Here is a 20002-nt window from a genome sequence, read left to right as displayed (position 1 = left end):
CTGGTGTTTCTTTTTGGATTGTAATTTGGTAATGTGACAATGTGGCTTTTATTGGAATTGTATTAAAGATTAATAAAAAAATATTATATCAGAAACGCAGTGCAGATGGGACCTAAGCCACGTCCATCATCCATCATAGGTCTGCTCTGAATGCAGCCATAGAGTTGCAAATTTTCTATGACAGGAATAAACCATGCACTGAAAGTCACGAAGGGGGCGAAGAATGCCATTAAAATTTAAAAAAATCAAAAATTGAACAAATGGCAGGTGAAAGGTACCCGTGAAGATATCGCTTAACAAATGTTCTCCCTCCCCAGACAAAGGTTTTCATTTTTTCCGAAAGGATTCCTTCTCCAAACAGTACAGGAGGTGCTGGGAAAGATTTTAGTCTGAAACCCAAGACGACCGCTGCCAGTCAGTGTAGAGTGTATGGATCTAGGTGAGCCAATGGTCTGACTGCGTAAGGCAGCTTCCTATGTTCCTAAGATACATTGTGTAAAACTCGTGTCAGGCTCCGCTTGGAAGCTATTGGTGCTTCTCCATTAGGAGCAGACCGAAAGAGTTGGTGAGTGAGAGATAACAGAATCGTAGAATTGTAGAGCTGGAAGGAATCCCAATGGTCCAACCCTCTGCAATGCAGATAGCGTTACAATCCAAATAAGGCAAGAAGCAGGCCTGAGTGAAAAAGGATGGAGGACAGGAAGGAAACATGGGTTCCTCATGGTTTATTCTGGGATCTCAGCAAAATGAGGAGGGGGGAGGGTCTGATTTCCCCACAACAAGTCAGTCGTCATCACACATGGTCTCAATGATCCAGTCTCTGTATCTGGAAATGTCCATGTAGACCCCGGGTTTGGTGCTGGAGCTGCAGGGCACGTCACCCCAAGACACCAGACCCTGGAGCTTCCTGTTGCAGACAAGGGGTCCCCCGGAGTCACCCTGTATTGACAACCAAGAGAGACATCTCTTTAACCCAGAAAGGGTTGTTCTGATTATTACTAGATCCCCTCCTTCCTAGGGCTGCCATACGTCTGGACGTTACCAGAATTGCAAAGGCGGAATTGACATCTGGGGGGTGGGATTTCTGAAAGGTGGCAACTTATCCTGGATCTTAGACAAGTCAATTGAAAAAATCATGGGTTTTGGGGGGTGTCTTGGTTGCTACTTTTTGAAATATGGCAACCCTACTCTTTCCTCCCAAAGGAGCCCAGGGTATTAAACACACAAGTGATAAAACATCTAAAAATACGCCAATACTGTACTACCTGTAATCATATACAAATATATTGCCCTATCCCAACGTTCTTCAACCTTGGGTTCCCAAGTGTTACTGGACTACAAATCCCATCATCCCCAGCCATCTTAATCAATAATGATGGATGATTGGAGTTGTAGTCCAATGACATCTGGGGACCCAAGGCTGAAGAATGTCACCCTTTCCTATGCATGTTCACATGGAAGCAGGGGTGACAACTTGAATATAACAAGGGGAGTAGGAAACTCCTGCCCCACATAATTGAGCACAAGATGCAGCACGCACACACAATTTGAATGGCAACTTGGGGAGGTGGCCCCCTCCAATATTTTATTGGGGGGGGGTGAAGGGACCTTGGCCCCGAGGAACTGGCTCGTTTGCATGGAAGGAAGTCTCACTAAGTTCAAGGAGATGCAATTCCCAGGTAAGTGCATAGGAACATAGTCCATAGGTCAGGGAAAGCGAGCCTCAGGCCTGGCATCCAAACACAGTCCTCCAGACCTCTCCAGCTGACCCTTCCAGTGTTCAAAAGAACCTGTGGGTGTTTATTATTTGCCATTAGGAAAATGCCAGTCATCAAGACAGACGAGGGCAGGGCAGCGGGTGGGCGGAAACAGCACCCATTTATGAAATTGCTGGCTGTCAGACGTTACGAGCGGCATTAAACCATTTTGCAAGACAAGCTCAGCACACCAAAATCCACTGGATATATTGGGTCACACTGGCGTGAACCAGTGCTTTTGAATGTGTGTGATGGTACACAGTGGCACAAAATACTGCCACTTCTTTCTCTCTCTCTTATTAATATTATTGTTGTTGTTGTTGTTGTTGTTGTTGTTTTGCTACCTGTGGCAGCCATTTTGAGTACTAGCTTCTCGGCTTTTTGTTGGGGTTTTTTTCTTTAACCAAAAAAACCCACTGACTTTAGACATTTAAAAAACCCAATAGATGAATCAACCCTTACCTATGCACATAATTAGATTGCGTCATTTTTCATAATTCACTGTGGCCACTGATCTTGGGTTTCCACAATATATAGCATGGCTGAAGAACCCAAGGCTCTAAATGTTGTGGGACTCCCAACTACAGCCTTAGCTAGCATAGCCCATGGCCAGGATGATGGAGCTGGAGTCCAGCAACAAGTTCGGTAGCCTCTCTTCTGGGGCAGAGTTTGAACTTTTTGGCACACATTACATAGAACACAGTGACACGAAAGCCAGAAGGGGCACTGAATAGTGAATATTGAAATACACTGGTGTACTTTAAATCTAGGTAGAGCTGAAAGGGCAAAAACACAACAATAGCAAAATCTCATCCAAAACCCAGCAAAATCAGATTAGTTGGATGTTAAGACTTGGTTGGACAGTCTTCTCGAAGCTACGAGCATGAGTCTGACCAAACTGCGGGAGGCAGTGGAAGACAGGAGTGCCTGGCGTGCTCTGGTCCATGGGGTCACGAAGAGTCAGACACGACTAAGCGACTAAACAACAACAACAAGACTTTTTAGTTTATCAGCCAACTTAAGTTCCAAAATGGATTGAACTGACCATGGATTGAACTGAATGTTGTTGGGACCATTGCTCTTTCCCGGGCACCCAACTAGCCAGAGGCCCTGGGCTCCTTTGGTTGGAAGGGCAGGATAGAAATTTGATAAACAAAACAAACAAATGCCAATACATGTTAACATATGCATTGGCCAAGCCCCCAGCCAATGTGCAATTGGCGTCACACTGTAGGGGGCTATGTGCATACAGGTTTGAGCTCATAGGGCTCTTTCCATGGGAACAGGTGTTCACATTCCTATAGAGGGGACCCTTAAATATATACATCCAGCCATGCACAGGCCCCCTACAGACTGATCGCAACTGCACGTTGGCCGTGGGGCTTGGCCGATGCATATATTTGCATCTATTTGTTTATCAAATTTCTATCCTGCCCTTCCAACCTAAGGAGCCCAGGGCCTCTGGCTAGTTGGGTGCCTACTGGAGAGCCTCATCGCATGTTCAGTATCCATGGGCATCGAATGTCCGAACAGGGCTTATATCTCAGCCTAATCCACTTTACAGGGATGTGTTATCTGGTTCTGCAAGGCACTTGTGATGTTCCAACAAGAGGTCCTTACTTCACAGGAGTCAGTGCCTCCTCCGCTCGCAGCAGCACACATCATATCAGAGTTCAGCCTCCCAGGATACAGGGCAGCGCACTCCTCCAAAGACATTATCCTGACATTTGCACAGTAAAGGACCAGAGGAATTCGCTCTAAAGAAAGAAGAAGAATTGTAGAGTTGGAAGGGGCCATAAGTGTCATCTAACCCCCCCCCCCCCGCAAAGCAGGAATCTTTTACCCAAAACGTGGGGCTCAAAACCATGACCCTGGGCTTAAGAGTCTCATGCTCTGCTGACTGAGCTGTCCCTGGAGACAACAACAAGAAGTTGTTTGGGATCTTGAGAAAGATTGGTTTTACACATAAAGGTAAAGGTAAAGGGACCCCTGACTGCTAAGTCCAGTCGCGGACGACTCTGGGGTTGCGGCGCTCATCTCGCTTTACTGGCCGAGGGAGCCGGCGTATAGCTTCCGAGTCATGTGGCCAGCATGACTAAGTCACTTCTGGCGAACCAGAGCAGCGCATGGAAATGCCGTTTACCTTCACGCCGGCGTGGTACCTATTTATCTATTTGCCCTTTGACGTGCTTTCGAATTGCTAGGTTGGCAGGAGCAGGGACCGAACAACGGGAGCTCACCCCGTCGCAGGGGTTCAAACTGCCAACCTTCTGATCAGCAAGTCCTAGGCTCTGTGGTATAGACCACAGTGCCACCCGCGTCCCTATGGTTTTACTTATAGTTCATTACATTTACATGCTTCAAGAAGATAGGATGCCAAAAGAAGCGTTCTGTTTCTCCGCTCTTTTTTAAACGTCTTTACGTTTATCTAGGGACGCGGGTGGCGCTGTGGGTAAAAGCCTCAGTGCCTAGGGCTTGCCGATCGAAAGGTCGGCGGTTCGAATCCCCGCGGCAGGGTGCGCTCCTGTCGTTCGGTCCCAGCGCCTGCCAACCTAGCAGTTCGAAAGCACTCTCGGGTGCAAGTAGATAAATAGGGACCGCTTACTAGCGGGAAGGTAAACGGCGTTCCGTGTGCTGCGCTGGCTCCCCAGATGCACGCCGGCCACGTGACCCGGAAGTGTCTCCGGACAGCGCTGGCTCCCGGCCTATAGAGTGAGATGAGCGCACAACCCTAGAGTCTGGCAAGACTGGCCCGTACGGGCAGGGGTACCTTTACCCTTTACCTTTTTTACGTTTATCTAAGGTTGCAAACAAGTTTCCCTAAATCTTACATGTTTTTTACATTCTCACAAATGTAGGCATTTTTATGAACACTTTCTTCTAATATACACATTGGTGAGGGCTTGGTCATCAAAAATATTGGTGAAGTGCAAACTTTGAAGGCTAGCCAATTAGGTAAGTTTGCTTAAAAATGTGAACCAAACTTAATTTCTCTTCTGTCCCGAGCGGGGAGGTGTTCTCATTTTTACTGTTTTCCCATTTACAAATCTCTGTGCAAGTTAAACAAAACAAAACAAATGCATCAAGTAGAAAGGGAGACCTAAGCAAATAACTAATCTCACTGAATTTGTGGGGGTTTTTTTTGGGGGGGGGTTGAGTTTTTAATGCAGGGAAGGAAGACATTAAGAATTTAATTTCCCACCTGCAACCTGATCCCCTATCGTAGGACTTCACCATGCTAAAAGCTGTAAAATTGGTTCCCTGGTAGTTTCAGCATACAGTCGTACCTTGGCTCCCGAACAGGGCAAACCCAGAAATGAGTGTTCCAGTTTGCGAACGTTCTTTGGAACCTGAAAGTCCAACGGGGCTTCCGCAGCTTCCGATTAGCTACAGGAGCTTCCTGCAGCCAATCAGAAGCTGTGCTTTGGTTTCTGAATGTTTTGGAAGTTGAACAGACTTCCGGAATGGATTCCGTCCAACTTCCAAGGTATGACTGTATATATATGGAGAGCTATGCCATAAATGATGGTTGGATAGTGTCTTCGAAGCTACAAACATGAGTCTGACCAAACTGCGGGAGGCAGTGGAAGACAGGAGTGCCTGGCGTGCTCTGGTCCATGGGGTCACGAAGAGTTGGACACGACTAAACGACTAAACAACAACGCCATAAATCAAGATAGCACCGCCCTTACTGGGAGAGCATTGTCCTTTCAACAGCTCCTTCAGATGCCTTCACTATTTTGGATGTTCATTTCAGAAGCTTTAGTTCTTTTATCTGTGGGCATGGTATGGTTGAGGTTGATACTGTCAGGCCTTTCCTGGGACAGAATCATTTACATACCTGGGAAATTGATAGGACCGCCCCATCCTGACACCATGCACATATCCCCAGAGCTTGCCCTCTGGGTAGCCAGACTTATGGGCTGCACATAATGGTTAAGTACAGCTGGGCTCAACAGTTTGACCAGCATGACGTCATTGTCATAGCACGACTGGTTGTATTTGGGGTGGATGATTGTTTTTGCCACTGCCAAGAACTGTTCTGTGCCCTCCAGGACGTTCAGATTTTCATCTCCAAGCCGGACATGGATGCTTCTGTAAAGGAAAGAACAGATAAATAATGAGTAGGTAAGGCCACTTTTTAAGACAGCATCTTAAAAAGTAGAGACATCACCTTGCCAACAAAGGTCTGTATAGTAAAAGCTATGGTTTTCCCAGTAGTGATGCATGGAAGTGAGAGCTGGACCATAAAGAAGGCTGATCGCCGAAGAATTGATGCTTTGGAATTATGGTGATGGAGGAGACTCTTGAGAGTCCCATGGACTGCAAGAAGAACAAACCTATCCATTCTTAAGGAAATCAGCCCTGAGTATTCACTGGAAGGACAGATCGTGAAGCTGAGGCTCCAATACTCTGGCCACCTCATGAGAAGAGAAGACTCCCTGGAAAAGACCCTGATGTTGGGAAGGATGGAGGGCACAAGAAGGGGACGACAGAGGACAAGATGGTTGGACAGTGTTCTCGAAGCTACCAGCATGAGTTTGACCTAACTGCGGGAGGCAGTGGAAGACAGAAGTGCCTGGTGTGTTCTGGTCCATGGGGTCATGAAGAGTCGGACACGACTAAATGACTAAGCAACAACAAGGCCACTTGCACACCAACAATGTTGTTGTTGTTTAGTCGTTCAGTCGTGTCCGACTCTTCGTGACCCCATGGACCAGAGCACGCCAGGCACTTCTGTCTTCCACTGCCTCCCGCAGTTAGGTCAAACTCATGCTGGTAGCTTCGAGCACACCAACAATAACCAAGCCTTATGAGGAGCAGTTGAAGGAGCTAGGTATGTTTAGGCTGGAAAAGAGGAGGCTGAGTGGAGATAGGATAACCATCTTCAAATATTTCAAGGGCTCTCGCGTGAAAAAGGGAACAAGCTTGTTTTCTTCTTCTCTGGAGGGTAGGACCCAAACCAATGGATTCAAGTTACAAGACTAAACTTTCCGAGAGTAAGAGCTGTTTGACAATGGAACAGTCTCCCTCAGGAGGCTGTGGACTCTCCTTCATTAAGCAAAGGTTGGAATGCCCAATTCAAAGTGCTGGTTTTGTCCTAGATAGCCTTAAACAGCTCAGTATCACAATACCTCAAGGACCCCTCTCCCCATATGCCCCTGGACCCTGCAATAATGATCAGAGGCCCTTCTTCATGTGCCTCCTTCATGAGAGGTCCAGAGGTCAGCAACACGAGAACAGGCCTTCTCTGCAGTGGCTCCCCAATTGTGAAATACTCTCCTGGGAGGCTCGCCTGGTGCCCTTGTTACATATCTTTAGGCACTAGGCAAAACACATTCCTCTTCTCCTTTGGCTAATTAAACAAACTATGGACTGTGCGTGGTTTATTGTTATTGTTTGTTGCTATGGTATGTGTTTTGGTGTTTTTCTGTTGTAAACTGCCCTATGATCCTCAGTTGAAGGGCGGTCTAGAATTTTAACAAATAAATACTAGTTCACCACATATTCCATGATACCTGCATTTCCCATGCTGAGGCAACACACAGAGAGAGGGAGACATGATCACACAGATACACGTACCCATGGTTGCAGTGAGCAGCGGTAAGGACCCATCTTTGGTTGAGAAGGGTTGCTCCACAGTAGAAACGGGAGTATTTGTAGATGGCAGCCTGCCAAGGCTGAGAATGTGGTGGACATGGGTAGCCTTTGGGTTTCTTTCTGCCCTGTGCCAGGACTAGAAAAGGAAAAGGAAAGGTCCATTAGCAGACTGATGTGTAGATAAATCCCTGCAGATTTCTCCAGAGTTCTTAGAACAGTGGTGGATTACCCAATAGACACAGACACACACACACAAATATTTTTTAAAAAGTATTTGACACAGATAATATATATACATATAATATATAAAAAGGTAAAGGTACCCCTGCCCGTACGGGCCAGTCTTGACAGACTCTAGGGTTGTGCGCCCATCTCACTCAAAGAGGCCGGGGGCCAGCGCTGTCCGGAGACACTTCCGGGTCACGTGGCCAGCGTGACATCGCTGCTCTGGTAAGCCAGAGCCGCACACGGAAACGCCGTTTACCTTCCCGCTAGTAAGCGGTCCCTATTTATCTACTTGCACCCGAGAGTGCTTTCGAACTGCTAGGTTGGCAGGCGCTGGGACCGAGCAGCGGGAGCGCACCCCGTCGCGGGGATTCGAACCGCCGACCTTGCGATCGGCAAGCCCTAGGCGCTGAGGCTTTAACCCACAGCGCCATCCGCGTCCATATATATATATATATATATATATATATATATATATATGCTTTCGTAGATTTTCACGGGTACAGGAATGCAGGTTTTGGTGTCCTCGGGTGTCTTCCCGTGTAAAAGTTGGGGTGTCTAGGCGACGTTTCGACGAGGTCTCACTCGTCATCTTCAGGCTGGTGCTTTCGGCTTCTTGTTACTGGAACAGAGCAGGATCTCAGTGTTTGAGTTCCTATAAATACTGTTGAGGAGGTGTGGTGTATAGCCTCCAATGTTCTGGGCAGAGAGGAGGTTCCCAGGCTAGTGTGCCTTTTCTTCTTTTGTTCCTTAATTACTTGAGGGATATCTTGAGTGATTTCTTGAGTGATTTCCTGAATCCCACTTAGGTGGGTCATTAGGTGTGGATTAGTTGCTAAAGCCTTCGTGTCTTGAACTCTTGAACTTTGTGAAGAGTTTTTCTGAGAAGATGGCTGTACTGCACTTGGTTGTGCTCTGGCTTGGCTTCGTGTATAGGGGCGAGCTGTGGTTTTGTGGCCTGTGCCAGCCAGATCTGTGTAGGGATTGCAGGGGGGTGCAGCATCCGGAGGTGCCACCCTGGTTTGGCTACTGGATGGTGTCTGTAATTTATCTGTGGAGAGGGTCTGGGTTTGGGTCTGGTGTGGTTGATTGGTGATGGCGTTCTGTGTGCCTCTGGATCTGGTGTCAGATTTTGTGGGGAGGGCTAATTTCCAGATGTCTGGCAAGCGGGATGTGTCGTCACGCTTGTTCATGTTGTGAGGGTGTTTCTCTATCTCGATGGCTTCCATGATTATTCTCTTGTGGTGATGTTCCATGTTAAAGAGCAATTTGGAATCTGCAAAATTAATTTCGTGTCCTGTTTCTTTCATGTGTTGGAAAAGAGAGGAAGTTTTTTCTTCTTTTTTGACGGCATTCTTGTGTTCTGCGATCCGTGCATTTATTCGTCTGTTTGTTTGTCCAATGTACGTGGCTGGGCAGACTTTGCAGGGTATTTCATAGACCCCTTGGTTTTCCAACTGAATTTTATCCTTGGGGTTTCTGAGGATATTGGCTATTTTTTGGTTGGTGCAAAAGGCTGTTTTGATATTGTGTTTATGGAGGATTTTGCTAATTTTATCTGTAGTGCCCTTGATATAAGGAAGGAGGGCTATGCCATTGTTTTCTTCTGTGTCTTGGTTTTTGGGGGGTGTTTCTTTTTGGATTAGCTTCGTAATAGATAAATTACAGATAAATTACAGACACCATCCAGTAGCCAAACCAGGGTGGCACCTCCGGATGCTGCACCCCCCTGCAATCCCTACACAGATCTGGCTGGCACAGGCCACAAAACCACAGCTCGCCCCTATACACGAAGCCAAGCCAGAGCACAACCAAGTGCAGTACAGCCATCTTCTCAGAAAAACTCTTCACAAAGTTCAAGAGTTCAAGACACGAAGGCTTTAGCAACTAATCCACACCTAATGACCCACCTAAGTGGGATTCAGGAAATCACTCAAGAAATCACTCAAGATATCCCTCAAGTAATTAAGGAACAAAAGAAGAAAAGGCACACTAGCCTGGGAACCTCCTCTCTGCCCAGAACATTGGAGGCTATACACCACACCTCCTCAACAGTATTTATAGGAACTCAAACACTGAGATCCTGCTCTGTTCCAGTAACAAGAAGCCGAAAGCACCAGCCTGAAGATGACGAGTGAGACCTCGTCGAAACGTCGCCTAGACACCCCAACTTTTACACGGGAAGACACCCGAGGACACCAAAACCTGCATATATATATATGTATATATGTATATATATAAATTTTAAGCATCCAAGTAGCCATCATGGGATAGCTCAGTTGGTAGAGCATGAGGCTCTGAATCTCAAGGTCACAGGTTCAAGTCCCATGTTGGGGAAAAGATTCCTGCATTGCAGGGGGCTGGGCTAGATGACCCTCATGGTCCCTTCCAACTCTATGATTCTAGTCATCATGGCTGGGGGAAACAGAACTTTGTTGGACTTTCTTACATTCCACTACACACTCCTCCCCGCTTTTTCATTCTCAATTCAAAAAAAGGACATTTTATCTTGTGGTTTAGTAGTGTTCTCGTTTTGAATTACATGAGGGGATGCCCTAATATTTTCAGTGCTTAGGACCTGCAATGCCCATCATGCTTAACAAACTACAGTTCCCAATATTAAAGTTAAAGTGATATTAGAATGCTTTAAATGTGTGCTGTAGGTGTGACCCTAGTCCTGAATGCAACCGGTTTGGAAAAGCTATCTTTAAAAAACATGGGGGGGGGGGATCCTATTAAAATCTAATGCAGGGTGACAGAGGATGGGGAGAAGGAACCAAACTAATCTGTGCATCTTGTGCAGCAGAAGTCCCTCTATGGCGGACTAACTGGGGGGAGGAATTTTAATCTGCAATTAAAGATTAAGCGAATAAATCAATTAAACCTTTGCAGTCCTATCTAATCATCAAAAAACACGCCCAGATGTGTGTTTCTTCGTGTAGACTCCACTGCATCATGTCATTTATCTTGTTCAGAATCAAAACACTTTCAGTTTTTATGGCTTACTTGTGTTGTTGGCGTCTGTGCTTGGGTTTTTTGTTTTGTTTTTGAAAGCATAATGAATTTTATAAAGGCATTTAACAGGACAGCTAGCAGCATGGCTAGAACGCGCACGTCGGGTGTGTTCCTCAACCCAGCCTCCCCCCAGCATCTCATTACATGGAAAAAGGGAGTCGCTCTCGGGTGTTGGTCTATGAAAGAAGGGGTGGAAGAACGAGGCAGCATTTTTATGCCAATAAAGATGTGCGGTGGCATGTGACGCTGAAAAGCATACGCACCATCCAGGTCGCTGCAGAGGTCAGCATGCAGAGACCTCGGCGTATGCAAGTGGACTTCGGGATATGGGTTGGAGGAGCTGCCACCAGCACCTGGACATAGAACCTGGAGGACCAAGACAAACAGGGCTCCTTCCACCACTTGGCCATAGAATGGCAAGGGAAGGGCGGCAGCCAGCAGGCTGGGATGGAATGAACCCAAGCACACCCTCCTTCGGTCAGTTCTCCTTGAACTGTTCCAAGCACACTTAGAATCATAGAATCATAGAGTTGAAAGAGACCACAAGGGCAATCAAGTCGAACCCCCTGCCAAGCAGGAAACACCATCAGAGCACTCCTGACATATGGTTGTCAAGCCTCTGCTTAAAGACCTCCAAAGAAGGAGACTCCACCACACTCCTTGGCAGCAAATTCCACTGTCGAATGGCTCTTACTGTCAGGAAGTTCTTCCTAATGTTTAGGTGGAATCTTCTTTCTTGTAGTTTGGATCTATTGCTCCGTGTCCGCTTCTCTGGAGCAGCAGAAAACAACCTTTCTCCCTCCTCTATATGACATCCTTTTATATATTTGAACATGGCTATCATATCACCCCTTAACCTCCTCTTCTCCAGGCTAAACATGCCCAGCTCCCTTAGCCGTTCCTCATAAGGCTTCTCTTCAGAGAAGGTCCATAGCTCAGTAGTAGAGCATAAAAATAAAAATAATTTATTATTTATACCCTGCCCATCTGACTGAGCTTGCCCAGCCACTCTGGGCAGCTCCCAACAGAATATTAAAAACACGATAAAACATCAAACATTACAAAATTCCCTAAACAGGGCTGCCTCCAGATGTCTTCTAAAAGTCAGATAGTTGCTTATTTCCTTGACATCTGATGAGAGGGTGTTGCACAGGGCAGGTGCCACTACCGAGAAGGCCCTCTGCCTGGTTCCCTGTAACCTCACTTCTCACAGTGAGGGAACCGCCAGAAGGACCTCGGAGCTGGACCTCGGTGTCTGAACAGAATGATGGCGGTGGAGACGCTCCTTCAGAGCATCTGCCTTGCATGCAGAAGGTCCCAGGTTTAATCCCCGGAATCTCCACTTAGATCTTGGACAGGCGCCCCTTGAAATGAACGGACCTGTTAGTCCGAAATTTTGGAGAGCTACTGTTTCTTAGTGTAGTCCTGTGTTCTTCAACCTTGGTTCCCCAGATGTTGTTGGACTACAGCTCAAATCATCTCCAGCCAGTTTAGCCATTAGTCAGGGATAATGGGAGCTGTAATCCAATAATCCTGGAGTACTGTGTCCAGTTCTGGGCACCACAGTTCAAGAAGGACACTGACAAACTGGAACGTGTCCAGAGGAGGGCAACCAAAATGGTCAAAGGCCTGGAAACGATGCCTTATGAGGAACGGCTAAGGGAGCTGGGCATGTTTAGCCTGGAGAAGAGGAGGTTAAGGGGTGATATGATAGCCATGTTCAAATATATAAAAGGATGTCACATAGAGGAGGGAGAAAGGTTGTTTTCTGCTGCTCCAGAGAAGCGGACACGGAGCAATGGATCCAAACTACAAGAAAGAAGATTCCACCTAAACATTAGGAAGAACTTCCTGACAGTAAGAGCTGTTCGACAGTGGAATTTGCTGCCAAGGAGTGTGGTGGAGCCTCCTTCTTTGGAGGTCTTTAAGCAGAGGCTTGACAACCATATGTCAGGAGTGCTCTGATGGTGTTTCCTGCTTGGCAGGGGGTTGGACTCAATGGCCCTTGTGGTCTCTTCCAACTCTATGATTCTATGAACACCTGGGATACACAAGGCTGAAAAACACTTTGGTCAAGCAGCTTTCAATACACAGTGCAGGCATACAGGCCAGCCTCAGCTCAGTCCTTATTCCTTTCTTTCTTTCTTTCTTTCTTTCTTTCTTTCTTTCTTTCTTTCTTTCTACATACATACATACATACATACATACATACATACATACCCTGCCTATCTGGCTGGGTTTCCCCAGCATCCCAAGGTGTAGGGTTTTTAAAAAAATGCTTATATCACGCCATTGCAAAAGGACCCCGATATATTTTTTGCCCAAGATGAAGAACAAGATTTAAGCTTTAAGATGCGTTATGGTACCGTTCATCTTTTTGTTAGATAACGAAAAAAATGTTTGGTTTTTTTCTTGTTAACTGATCATTGTGGAGGAACACTTTTAGTGTTGTTTTTTAACAGATTTATTTGCAAGAGGTCACATTTACATATTTGAACCTTTCGCAAGGTGCTTCTCTTTTGCTGAAAAAAGTGGCAAATCAATTAAAATAAATACAGTCCAACCTTGGCTCCCAAACGGCTCCCGAACATGGGAAGGGCTGTACGTCAGCCATAGAGCCTCTGCTTTGCACGTCGATTGATTGATTCATAGAATCATGGAATTGTAGAGCTGGAAGGGACCCAGCTAATCCATCTCCCTGCAATGCAAGGTTGACTGAAGCTTCTCTCTGCCTGCCTGAGACCCTTGAGGATTTCTCCCACACAGAGTGGACAGCACTGGGCTAAATGGGCAGGCTTTCTTCCCTTAACAAACTCTTACCTACTGAAAAAATCAGGAGCAGAGTAATAGAATGCAACATCAAGGTTGTCATGGTGACGAGCTGTGTATGGCGGAGGCAGCTCCCTTTAAGGAGAAAGAAAGGGGGAGAGAGAGAAAGAGAAAAGTTAATAAAATAAATCATCAACTGGAGTTTAACTCTACAGAAACATTGCAAAATTAATGAATGATAGAATGATGTTGGATCGAGGTTAAGGGGTTTTTAGCAATGATGTTATGAAAGAATATGTAAAAATGGAATGTTAACAGATGGAAAGTTAAACTTAAAATATATTAAGATCAAGATTAAGACAATGGTAAAGAGGGATAGGATTGGCTGAACAAACAAACTGAATTGGAATACAAAGAGGGGAGGTGTGGGGAGGTCCGAGAAACAAGCAAACGTAAGATATGTTTTGAAAGATTGAATTGTTTTTAATTGCTTTTTATTTTTTGTATTTTTTCTTTTTTGTTGTTGTTTTTTCTATTTTTTGTGAAAATCTTAATAAAATATTATATATATAAAAAAATAACTTTGAAATCATAACCCAGTGTGGTAGTGATGTATGTTCAACATCGCTTCGAACTCAGACTCTGCTATGTTTGTGCAGAAAGGGACTAACTATGACAATACGCTGCTGCAGGAAAATGCTTCTTTGAAATACATATTTATGCAATATCCAACATTTAGCTTACAAATATTTGGAGGAAAGTATTAAGATGGATAAATACTACTTTGGGGGAGGATTTAAAATTGTCAGGTGATATAATATTATCCCAAACCACATACCAACTACAGTACAGTCATACCTCCGGTTGAAGTCACTACAGGTTAAGCCTTTTTGGGTTACGCTCTGCAGCGACCCAGAAGTAACGGAGTGCGTTAATTCTGGGTTTCGCCTCTCGCGCATGCGCTGATGCTCAAAATGACATCACGTGCATGCGCGGAAGAGGCGAATCATGACACACACACGTGCGGGTTGTGTTCGCTTCAGGATGCGAACGGGGCTCTGGAATGGATCCCGTTAGCATCCAGAGGTACCACTGTATTTGTGGTTTGACGGACCTTTCTACCACTGCCAGATAAACTAGCACCTTGCATTTTTTGTGATGGTATTAACCAAACAGCCATCACCTCTTCTTTTCCTGCCTGTTGCAACCATTTTCTGGTGGCACCCACAGCACTTCAGTTAAGATATAAGTATACCAGCACTTCATTTTTTGCCAAAAAAACCCCAAACCACCCAACAACACAAAACACTGAGCTAGCGGCCAGAGGTACATAGGTTGGTTGGTTGGTTGGTTGGTTGGTTGGCCAAAGCTGGCATCAACCCCAGTGGGTCATGCCGGGGATCTTAGATCCCAGCAAGCAAAAAAGACCACCTACTTATCAATCCCCTGACATCCTAATGTCGTTGAGTGACTGACACCCGACCAAGTTTAAAGGAGACTGCCACAACTGCTGGTCGCCTGATTGGTGGTTACAACCACCTCCTTTAAAGAGGCACTTTCAGCATCAGTCAGAGAGCATATTGAAGGAAGCTTGGCTGTGACATCTGATCAGCCCCTCAGGTGCCATTAACAGAATGGCCACTAGAGGGGCTCCCTGAGCCTTAACTTGTACAGTTTTAAATTCAACCCGTCATATTGTTATGAATGCAATCTGTACATAAATTGCTGTGGCTGGTGACGAATGCAAATCTCTGCCTCTGGTGAAAGCTCTGAGATACACGTTGTAGAAAAGGCCTCTCTTCTCTCTCCCTATTCCAGCTTCCCCCTTACCACTACCAGTCTGGTCAAGCAATGCATCCTAGAATGGTGACCAGTATATTACCCGGAAACTCTTTGTAAAGCAGAGGTCACTCCTTTTTCTTAGCTCTCCAAAGGCTCACAGACGTGGTAAAATTGGAGAGCTGAAAATGTGGGTTGAGCAGGCGGTGACAGAGGGGTCAGATGCAGGAAAAATGGGGCACTGCCGCAACAACCTCTGTCATCCCTCAGCCAGCCCTCACCTGACTTTCTCCTTACATACAACCAGTCCAGGGGATGGCACCAGGGCCGGCCCACCCATTAGGCAACTGCCTTGGGCGGCAGGATCCATGAGGGAAGCAGATCTCAATGTGGATCTTTATTTCACTGCTTGTTCCCGATGTAGATCTTCACTCACCCCTTCTTCCCTGACAGAAGAGGGACGCCATTTTGTGGTTTGCCTCAGGTGCCCAAAAGTCTTGGGCTGGCCTGGGGTGGCACTGGCTGTCAGGGAGGGGGTGCAAAACTAGAATTAGCTGACTCTGCATGCCATCGGCTTTGGATCGACGGTGCCTTCCTGTCCGGTCTACATGGACACAAGCCGCCACTGATAAGCCAAGCATTTAAATGCAGGTCCTGCTTTGCTGACCTGCTGCAAGCACAGGACACCTTTGGGTAGCTGCAATCTGGAGAAGGTGCTTATATGCCTCTATATCTGGGGCCTAAAGTACTTCCTATGGCAGCCACATCCCCAGAAGGGCCATTTTGTGTTATGCCATGTTCCCACGGCAGCCATTTTGTGACTGGAACCCCAGGGCACTCCTTCCAAATTCCAAACGTGCCAACTGACCCCAAAAAAGGTTGGTGACCCCTGCAGTCTGTGTGTGTGTGTGTGTGTGTATACACACATATATACATACAGCGATGGATTTACCCCATACATACACTTGGCCCTTGGTCCTCCACTAACATACATCCCATCAAAATGACGGATCCTTTGCTATCCAGAATAACCTAATACATTGAATTGGGATCAGAAGCCAAAGGTGACATTTATCACTGCCCAGCTTCCCATCCCATTTGGTGGGGCAAGCAAAACATTTTGCCCAATAATAGGTCAAAAGTGAAATGGGCAGAAGCTATTATATGCCCATCTCCCCCAATATTCCCTAATCTAGCTATCAGTGGCTTTCCGGGCTCACCTGGCAGAGGCTTTTCCCCTCACCTGCTGCTGAATGCCAAAAACTGAACCTGGAGCCTTCTGCATAAAAAGCATGGGTTTCCATAGAGAGACATTCTCTTTCTTGTCCTATTGTAGTCAAGAGTCGGTCCTCTTCTAGTCAACCCTAAACAAACATTGCCCAATCACAGTACAGTGGTACCTCAGGTTACAGACGCTTCAGGTTACAGACTCCACTAACCCAGAAATAGTACCTTGGGTTAAGAACTTTGCTTCAGTATGAGAACATAAATCAAGATGCAGCACTGCGGCGGCAGCAGGAGGCCCCATTAGCTAAAGTGGTGTCTCAGGTTAAGAACAGTTTCAGGTTAAGAATGGACCTCCAGAACGAATTAAGTTCATAACCCAAGGTACCACTGTACTGTTCTGGGCAGCCCTGGGTGGCCTAAGACTGCTAGATACAGCCAAAGGCCTACATCCTATATACCACAATGGTCAGCCAGATATTTATGGGAAGGCCATAAGCAACTAACGCTCTCCCACTATTGTTCCTCAGGGGCTGGTATTCAAAGGCATGGTTAGTAGCCACTAGCTACCTCAGATTCTGTAAATGTGCCCAATCCCCTTTTAAAGCCATCTACGTTGGTAGCCATCACTGCAACAAATTTCCTAGTTTTAACATTGCTCTTGGTGAAAAAGCACTCCCATTTGTCTGTTCTGGCCATTTCAAAAGGGATGGACCATGTGGCTCAGGGGTAGCATCTGCTTTTCACGGAGGAAGTCCCAGCTGGTTTCAGTCCTCAGCATCTCTAGGTAGGGCCAGGTGACACCCCTGTCCCAAACCCTGCAGAGCTGCTGCCAGTCTGTGTAGGCAATACTGAGCTACCAATGGTATAGGGCAGTTTTCTAAGTTCCTAAGTCCATTCCGCATCACTAGATGAGCTCAGGTTCTATTATTATGAGGAGAAAAACGTATCCATTTTTTTCCTGATCTATCTGATCCATCCCTCTGCACCATGAATAACTTCGTGAACTTTTATCATTCCCCCTATCTTGTCTCTCGTGACATCCTCGGTTCCCTCATCTGGAAAAGATGCAAAGTGGACAGCAAGCCAGCTTTCACAAAGCCAGGCTAGGTAACACAATAGCATTATCACCAAATACCAAGACGAGCAACAATGAACCTTTGATGCAAGATGTACACATGCACAGCAGCAGCAGTAGCAAAAGTCTCCTACCTGATCCCAAGAAATACTCCTCTTTCCTTTGCTGAGGTGGGAAGAGAGAGCCCGGGTTTCTTGCGGGATCTAGTCTGCTCCAAATGATACAGATGTCAAGGTACTGGTGCTCAGCAAGCAACTCATTTTTAACCTACTTGGCTGACCTGGCTAACACTGATTTACGGGGCACCTTTTATTTTGCCCTCTCTTAATGAAGGGGTAGCGGAACTAACCCTCTTTAATTAGGCTTGCCATTGTTTGTAAGGACGCTGTGCTTTCCCCCCTTTCTCACCACGTCTTCAGTGAGGTTCTGCTTTTGTTCTCGTTGTCCCCGTTTTGCAATCTGCTGCCCTTTAATTTCTCGAGAAGGGACGAGTCACTCCATTTTTAATGAGGACGGCAACGGATTGATAATGTGAGCCAGCAATTAACTTCACATCATATGACCAAGTTACTTGAAGGATCAACAGTCTCCTTATGACCCCAGGCCTACACTGAAAAGAGGGCCTTCTCAGTGGTGACACCCCAGATGCGGAGCACTCTCCCCAGAGAGATTTGTTGAATATCTAATTCAATGGTTCTCAAAGGGTGTGGCAGGAGAGGGTGGCAAGTGTGGTGGGAAGATTCAAGGACAATCATTATTCTATTTTGGGAATGATTCATGCTCTTATGTGGCTGCATTGTTCTACCCTTTCTGGGTGCCCCATGATCATATTATAAAGTAGTCATGTTCTATATATTAAAAAAAATGGTGTGGCACAAGCAAAGTTTTATTCTGAAAGTATGGCTGAGAAAAAAAAGTTTGAGAACCACTGGCCTTATTTATGACAAAAGCTTTTTTTAAAAAAGAAAATCCGAAGCTTTTTTAGATCCAGTTTTAATCCTGTTGATAGTTCTGTGCTTTTTACAATTTTGCAACCTTTACTTTACTTTTTCTTCTTATTCTTCTTGTAAACCACCCTTGGAATGTGATTGAAGGATAGTATGAAAATACTTTTTTAAAAAAAAAGACTTATTAAAACACACACACCATCCACTGTTGCAAGGCTATCCACAAGAGAAGCCATTAAGATTTAGGTTGGGAAATAAGGTGTAACATTCAGGGCTCAATTCTCACCTGAGCAATGTGCGGGGAAGCCAAGAGCCCTCGTCTCAAGACAATGGGACACCTTTAAGAATACCTTGCCATTTCTAACTGTATTTCCTCAGTAGTTACGGTTAATTGCATCCCAAAAAGGGTTTTCTTCCAAGCGGATTGCGGAATGAGTGTGCATCAATGGCTCGTGTACCATCTTCCTAAACTACCATAAGGAGTTTGTTTTTCAACCCACCTATTCTTTTGCTCTAAAATGTGCCAAACTGAGCCAGCTGACCAAGAGCTTGATCGTGTAGCATCTTTTATTATTATGAATAGACAAAAAGATGCATAGAATGACAGTTCACTTCTAGTACTGTGTTTAAAATAACTAATAGATCTAATAAGTGGCATCACATTCCTTGACACATTTCTGAATCTGCAAAACACAGCACTGCTGCCACCGTTCTGACTGTACATATTTGCACACTTGGGCATAAGGTCCATCATCTAGCAGAAGTCAGAATTTAGCAAATAGCTGTTTGCACCATGCAGAGGGTGCCCTCTAGTGGTGTTTGCTTTTATAGCCTGTAAAGCTATCGCTATGTGATTTTCTACGGCAGCTGTTCCCTGTCAGTGTCCGAAGGAAACCGCTGTTACGAATAGTCACTGTGCAACCATCTATATTCATTTGCACTAATGCAAAAAAGTTGCACATGTTGTACGTCTTGCATCTGTTGGCTTTTTAGTCACACGTAAAGACTATAAAATGGGGAGAGGGGCGAGCTTTCGGTGCAGAAATAATTTGTAGTAATCTAAAAGAGTGGATACCAGTGGCCAGTTACACTGTTGCTGTTTTATATATATACCATACTTTTCCGTGTATAAGACTATGTTTTTTCTTTAAAAATCATGCTAAAAAGTGGGGGTCATCTTATACACAGGGTGGACGTTTGATTGGTTCCTGCCATGGCTGTCAGGAACTATTGTGCATGTTATTGGTTGCTGCATCAATGGGTGTTGTTGACTGGCCTATGCTCTAGCAGTTGGGTGGGCAATTGGCAGCTTCTGCCAGCGATGGGACAGACAGGAGGCGGATTTTGCGGCTTGTGTGCGGGTGAGCGATTTTCGGCAACCCCCCCAAAAAACAACTGAGGCAATCCTCCACAAAAAAGCTCAAGAACTCTTCTGTACCATCTCCGCCCATTTTATTAAATTTGAGTCCCCCAAAATAGGGGGCGTCTTATACACGGAAAAGTACGGTATATCTATAAAAACACTACTGGATACAGATGTAAAAGGATATTTCTTCCTCCTGCTGAAAAGCAGGTTCTAACAAACAAAAGTTCCTTCCGCAATAAAC

The 20002-nt window shown here is 45.7% G+C and overlaps 1 protein-coding gene across 8 annotated transcripts; it reads right to left on the bottom strand.

Moving 5' to 3' along the window:
• Window positions 1–690: 690 nt before the first annotated feature.
• On the bottom strand, window positions 691–19771 carry LOC310684554 (kallikrein-15-like). 8 transcript variants are annotated; one of them, XM_083455886.1, is made up of 7 exons: window positions 15469–16009; window positions 14537–15165; window positions 13423–13502; window positions 7341–7494; window positions 5599–5852; window positions 3378–3514; window positions 691–939 (listed from the first exon to the last, which is right to left on the bottom strand). In XM_083455886.1, the coding sequence occupies exons 2-7, from the start codon at window positions 14545–14547 to the stop codon at window positions 784–786; spliced, it is 792 nt and encodes a 263-aa protein (XP_083312012.1). In that variant the 5' UTR covers window positions 14548–15165; window positions 15469–16009; the 3' UTR covers window positions 691–783. The 8 variants fall into 8 exon arrangements, with proteins under 8 accessions (XP_083312012.1, XP_083312014.1, XP_083312016.1 ...); XM_083455888.1 differs by having other exon boundaries at window positions 13419–13502; window positions 15469–16005; XM_083455890.1 differs by lacking the exons at window positions 14537–15165; window positions 15469–16009 and adding an exon at window positions 16367–19771.
• Between the last annotated feature and the right edge of the window lie 231 nt (window positions 19772–20002).

This window comes from Podarcis tiliguerta (genome assembly GCF_965153285.1).
Source record: "Podarcis tiliguerta genome assembly, chromosome: 8".
In the NCBI taxonomy this organism is placed as follows: domain Eukaryota; kingdom Metazoa; phylum Chordata; class Lepidosauria; order Squamata; family Lacertidae; genus Podarcis; species Podarcis tiliguerta.
Note: the sequence above shows the minus strand (reverse complement) of the source record. Positions and strands in the feature narration are given on the sequence as shown.

Coding starts and splice junctions, on each gene's coding strand:
- LOC310684554 (XM_083455883.1), bottom strand. CDS start 15,787: ATGCTTGGCTTATCAGTGGCGGCTTGTGTCCATGTAGACCGGACAGGA. Junction 13,503..15,582: donor CTTCTGTCAGGGAAGAAGGG/GTGAGTGAAGAT, acceptor TTCTCCTTAAAG/GGAGCTGCCTCCGCCATACA. Junction 3,515..5,598: donor CGGTCCTATCAATTTCCCAG/GTATGTAAATGA, acceptor TTCTTTCTTTAG/AGCGAATTCCTCTGGTCCTT.